Source organism: Benincasa hispida, unplaced genomic scaffold (genome assembly GCF_027475165.1).
Source record: "Benincasa hispida cultivar pf3 unplaced genomic scaffold, pf3_genome.v1.1 HicScf704, whole genome shotgun sequence".
Lineage (NCBI taxonomy): Eukaryota > Viridiplantae > Streptophyta > Magnoliopsida > Cucurbitales > Cucurbitaceae > Benincasa > Benincasa hispida.
This window is the reverse complement of record NW_028326827.1, coordinates 4,753-11,000: the sequence shown is the minus strand read 5'-3', so window position 1 is coordinate 11,000 and position 6,248 is coordinate 4,753. Positions and strand designations below refer to the sequence as shown.

General features: G+C 28.5%; 1 protein-coding gene across 1 annotated transcript; it reads right to left on the bottom strand.

Annotated features, from left to right (window-relative positions):
* Nucleotides 1-3,280: 3,280 nt before the first annotated feature.
* On the bottom strand, nt 3,281-5,737 carry LOC120070537 (uncharacterized). The gene is made up of 3 exons (XM_039022323.2): nt 5,174-5,737; nt 4,634-4,830; nt 3,281-3,971 (listed from the first exon to the last, which is right to left on the bottom strand). Exons 1-3 carry the CDS (start codon nt 5,556-5,558, stop codon nt 3,528-3,530), a joined length of 1,026 nt encoding a protein of 341 aa, XP_038878251.2. The 5' UTR covers nt 5,559-5,737; the 3' UTR covers nt 3,281-3,527.
* Between the last annotated feature and the right edge of the window lie 511 nt (nt 5,738-6,248).

Below are 6,248 nucleotides of genomic sequence, written 5' to 3'. Positions count from 1 at the left end.
TTTAATCTTATTTGATAGAGGTTGATAGAAGTCTATTGGTGATAAACTAAATCAAAATCTATCACGATTAATTTTTAAAATCCAAAAATCAAAAGGTTATCAAACGATATCTAAGAATAGTAATCTTTTTATTATTATTTTCTTTTGAAATTTGGCTAAGAAAATCAAATTTGTGAGAAAAAGAATAATTAGTAAAAATATATTGAGTTCTTTTTTTCTTTTTTTCCCTTTTTATTTCCTCATTTCCAGCATATGGACAAGTTTCAAATTTTTTTTTTTTCTTTTTTCATCTGTTTCATCTTTTTATCTTTTTTTCTTATTTTAAAAAAAGGAAAGTGAAATTGTTTGGAGATGTGTCAGCTTTTGATTCACTCAAATTTTTCTCATCCTTAGATTCCTTTAAATCTTCCCACATGTTGAGTCTTTCTTTTTTTCTATTTTTTGGAAATAATGTTGAGTTGTTTTGTATGACAAAAAGAAATCCAATGAATGTATATCTTTTTCCAAGATTTTATTTTGTCCCACATGAAATAAAAACAAAAAACCTCATTGGAATATATATTTATTGTCTCCATCTACTTCATTCCATCATGGATTTTCAACCTGCAAAATTATTATATCATTCAATCTTAGAAACCCAAAAGAGAATATTTCATAAATTTTATACAATCCCATGAACCCTTTCTTTCTAACCTTTTTGTCTCTAATTTTCTTCTTGTCTGGTCAATTTTTTTTTGTTCACTCCATTCAATTTGGCCTACTTCTTTTTCATTCAATTCAAGTTTTTCTTTTCCCCTCAGTTCTAGAGAGTTATTTAATTCAATACATAGGACAATCATCAGACTTTTTATTTAATTAGTACAACAACAGGGGTGGGGAGACTCGATCCTCCGATCTCTTCGTGTTAAAATATCAATGAACTTCTTAGATGACTCGTTGAAGGATAATTGTTTCTTTTTTTATTTTTTTTTATTTTTTACCATCATCCATTGAAATTTATAAGTTAAGTTTTTTTAAAATAAAAAATTAATGTATATATATATATATTAATCGAGGATACTATAAGCTGGTAATTCATGTAGTAGCTAGTGAGTGATTTTACACTGTTGAGAGAGAAATCACAATCTTTATTTTGAATGTAATTATAGGGATGGACTACATTTCAATAATTCTTTATGAAATCATGTGTAATCTGAAAAATGAAATTAATAATGGGATAGAGTTTGAAAATTTGTGGGCCAAATTCATTGATTGAAATGTAACGTTGAAGACTTCTTTCCCACATGAAATCTTAATTGAACTTTGGATTATGGAAAGTCATAGTTATTGCCAAATTTGAAGCAAATTCTTTAGTCGAAATGAAGGTTTGAGTCATATATAATGTCTAAAATTTATTAAATTTAGAGTGGGTTTGGTTTAACTTTTCAAATGTTTAATTTTGAAAATAAGTTATTTTAGAAAAAATTGAAATGTTTGATAACCATTCAAAATAGATTTTGAAACATTTTTAAAGTGTATTTTGAATAGTTTTTATCACAAGAGATCAAATAAAAATGTCTTTTTTAAAAAACATTTTTTTTTTCTAATCAATCTGAACGAATCTTTACTATGGTCCAACAATTGGATTTGGCTTTCACTTCTCGGTTATCATAGATCTCGAATTTAAGCCTTTACAAACGCAACGAAAAAGTTCAACATTTTCTTGGATTTCTGCAGAATATGTGATTTATGTGTGACAGTAACTTGCATAAATAGTACTACTTGTGTTAAATCAAATCAATCGAGAAAAATAATTGAAGCCTAGAAAAGAAAAAGTTAATGCAATAATACTAAGATGATCAAAGCAAGACAACTAAATCAAACAAAACGAAGGTGGTAATTGTTGTAATGCTTTGAATATGTTATTTGGTACTTCAAACGACCAAGTTCGAAATCTCGCTGTCTAGTCACTAAGTCGGAGTTCAGGGACGACATGTCTTGATGGAGGGTTCGGGGGCAACACTCTTGAAACCTAAGTTGTATTCATATTTATGTTATTTGCGCTGTTTACGATTTTGACCATAAGATTTAGAAAAGTGCGCGAAAGAAGAAGCGAATCAATCGGAATGGAGACATGGAGAAGAAGCGAAAGAGAGATTTTCGAGCCTCCTAGTCCCAGTGGGGAATAAACAAGGGATCCCAAAGCAGAATAGAAGACCGACTGCACTATATAATATATATCTATTCTCCCTCTACCTTGGACGTATAACATACTGTTAATGAACTATGTAAATTTCAATGTTGATTCTCTATTGGTTTACATTTTCTATCTATCTTTGATTGTCGAATTCTTAACCATAATTATAATCTCCTCACTAATAACCATTCCAACTATGTATGATGATCAAGTGGTTGATTCTTCTTGCTCTTTCTCTTGATTCTTCTCAGCAGCCAAGATTTTTATTTTTTATTTAAAAAAACCAAAATCATTTATTCTACATAATTTTATCTTTTTATACCAAAAGGAAAGAAAGTGAGAGAGGGACTTTTAAGAAACTTTATTCTCAGCCACTAGGGTTCTTTTCCACAGTTGTCTCCATTAGCATCAGCAGCTGGCAAATATATACAAAGAGTAGAGAAATAGTACAATTGAAATGACTTAAATTATTTTAAAAATAACCCAAAGTTTTTTTTTAAAAAAAAACAAATTTTTAGTAGAAAAAAAAAAGTCTGTAAAAAGAGAGGGCTTAGGGTAATGAATGAAGTTGACAGTTTCCTACAATTATGAAGGTGGTGAGATAAAGATGCCAAAAATCTTAAAAGAAAAAAAAAAGTCCCTCAATAATTACAATAATTGTAATAATTATTTTCTCATGTAATAAAGTTTCTAAAATATCAACTCAACTAAAATACAAATATCAGTAACATAGAACATAAACAAACAAAAATAATACCTCCCCATGATTTTGATTTTTCTTTATGTGACAAATCTTTTTTTCTTTTTCCAATTTTTTTAAACAGAACTGTTTGGTAATGAGAACAAGCAAGAATATTAAAACTCTCTCTATGTAGGGCAACATATATATACATATATGCATTTATTTAAGATAATATTAATTAATAGGGTCAATCAAACACATTTAATCAAAAATATTTCACTTAAGTTCATGCCAATATAAACATATCTCAACTATCATGAAGTTATATTATCGACCTCGAGATTTGAGATTCATAAAAAAAATATAAATAAAAAAACAAAACAAAATTTACATTTCAGATTTCTCAAGCATAACTAAATTGATTAAGACATTAAAAAAAAAGGCAACTTCTAATTGATATTCCATTACATAGTTATTATTCTTACACATAAACTTGATTGTAACATTGAGCTATCATCCATAAAGACAAATAACATATAAATTTGTAACCAAAAGGAAAAACTTGTAATTCATCAACAATAATGATGTCTTTTTGTTTATTTTTCTTGCAAGGAAAAAGGGATGGGGAATATATATTCAATTTGGGGATGGAGATTGATATAAATTAATTCAGGTAACACTAATAGTTGGTGGCTTTTTGTTTTGTTCCAATTCTAAATTGGAAGCCATTGGAGAAGCCAAAGTGAGCTCAAGATCAGGTCCAACTGAAGAAGAAGAAGAAGAAAAAGAAGAAGAAGAAGAAATAATGGGATGTCTTGGAGGGGTAGAATTGGAATTATTATGAGGAAATTTGAGGTGTGAATCAATCAAACCATAAACCCAAAGTGAAGAAGAAGAAGAAGAAATTTGATTATTATTGTTGTTAATTACTTCCATATTGTAAGGTAATTGTTGGGAAGAACTTGCAAAAGTAGTTGTAATATTACTCATCAGCTCCTTCTTGTTGTTATTGTAATGATCATCATCTTCATCAATCATATCATCTTCAGAATTTGAAGTTATCTTCAAACATTGAGACAGTGCTGTGGTTGTTGTTTCATATGCTGTCCCAACCTGTTTTTTTTAATAATGTTTTTCAATACATAAAACAGAAACATATCAAACCAAATATATATATATATATATATATGCAAATAAAAGGAAGAAGAATCATAGCTTAAAATCAATGTAAAGCGAGAGAGAAAGACTAATTTTTGGGACATGTGAAGGTTCGGCTTCGTTCAATAAATATTTAGTTTCGAAAAATTAAACTCATAATTAATTAAACACTACTCTTTTACCATGAATTTCTTTATTTTGTTGTCTACTTTTTACAAATTTTAATATAGGTTTTAGTTTTTTTGAAATTTGACTAAGAATTAATGTGAAAATTATAGAAAGAATCTGTGTAAAAATTAAGGTCTATATTTGAAAACGATTTCGTATATAGAATTTTAGATTTTAAAATGTATGCGGGTTTTCTCTCAACTTCTTTGAGATAGCAAATAAACATTTGAATTCCTTTATCAAATTCTAAAAACCACTATTTCCTAACTTAAAGAAAGTGATAACAAAGCAAAATATACATATGTGTCACACACATAGTACTAGTATTTATAAACATTTTTTTCCCCTAAAAACGAAATAGCTACCAAATAGAAAATGAACAAAAACTAAATCGTAATCAAACGAGACCTAAATAATTAAAAGACAGAAATTAAAGAAGGTAAACATACCATGTCAAAGAGGCTTGAGCGCCTATTCTTTTTGTTGAGAGTAGATTGTCTAAGAAAATACTTTTGAGCATGACTAGCAACTTGTGTTGGAGTTCTCGTGGTCACATAATTTCTTGAAATCCCTCTCCAATCTCCTCTTCCAAGCTTTTCAAGCCCAATTAGAAATTTTCTATGCTCCTCTTCTGTCCATGGAACCCCTAAAAGAAAAAAAGCAATTCAACCATAAAACATTATTGTTATTATTATTATTATTAAAAGTTTCAAATTACAAATCTTTTTCAACCAAAATGAATAGAAACCCAAAAAATGAAACAAGGGTAAACAATGGGTTTTCCATTTTTCTTTTTGTTCAAACATATAAACTATCAAAATCCAAATCTCCAAACCCCAAGCAAGTAAAAGTTCCCAAATCCTCAAGAAATTGAAAACCCAGAAAAAAAAAATCAAAACTTGAATAAAGAAAAAAAAAAAAAGATCCAATTTTGAAGAGACCCAAATGATAAAAATAAAAATTAAAAAATAAAAAATAAAATTTTGTACCTTTCTTCCTTTCTTGGTCTCCATTGAGAAGGCCATCAGAGAGATAGCCATTAGACGATTTAGAATAATGTTCAAGATTATTATTATTATTATTACTATTATTTTCGATTTGAGTTCGAGAAGAAGAGAAATTAGAAGAAGACGACGACAAGCAATCAGTACTAAAGCTTTTTTTAATGGCAAAAGCAGAAGCACTTGAAGAAGAAGTAGTTGAAGAAGAAGAAGACGACGGCGATGACAAAGAGGAATCGATTAGATGAACTCCAAAAAGCCTAATTAGACCATAATTACCAACATTGAAATTAGGTGTTATTGAGCCTCTAATGTTTGTGCAAGTCCTTGAATTGTGACCTATATTTCCACAATGTGAGCACTTTCTTCCCATTTTTTTCACTCTTAATAATTACTAAATTTCTCACAATGATGAAACCCCCCCCAAAAAAAAAAAGATCTAGAGAGGGAGAAAGAAAGAGCACAAAAAGAAGTGATATATTGGTGAGGTTTTTATTGATATGATGAGAAGTGAGAGAGAAATGGGTAAGAGAGAGAAAATAATGGATGCATAAGAGAAGAAGCTGATTGGATGGCCTTTATATAGAACTTTTTTTTTTTTTTTTTTTTTTTTTTCTTTCCTCTTTTTCCAACTTGGGTTTAATTTAAACATGTAAAAAAAAAAACTCTTTTAACATTTTTCTCTATGGGGATTCTCCAAAAAAAAAAAAAAAACTTGTAATGCATATTAGTACTAATTAATTGTGTGCATAGAATCTAGGTTGGTCATATGCTTTTAGCGACGGTTTATTTTAGATTCTACACTTAAAAATATTTACTTTGGTTTTTTATTTTCAAAGAAAAAAATTGTGCATTTCAAGCCGCAACTCTTTTGTGCAATCCATCTAAGTGCTCAATTGCAAGTTGTCTAGTGGTAAAAAAAATTTCCTGAAAAACATATTTTTGAATATTTTTCTCTTTATGATTATAGAAAATGCATGGAGATAAGTGCAACCTAGACTACATCAAAATATTAGTCTTTTCAAAATGTTCATTTTGGTCTATGTAATTTTGTGAAATGACC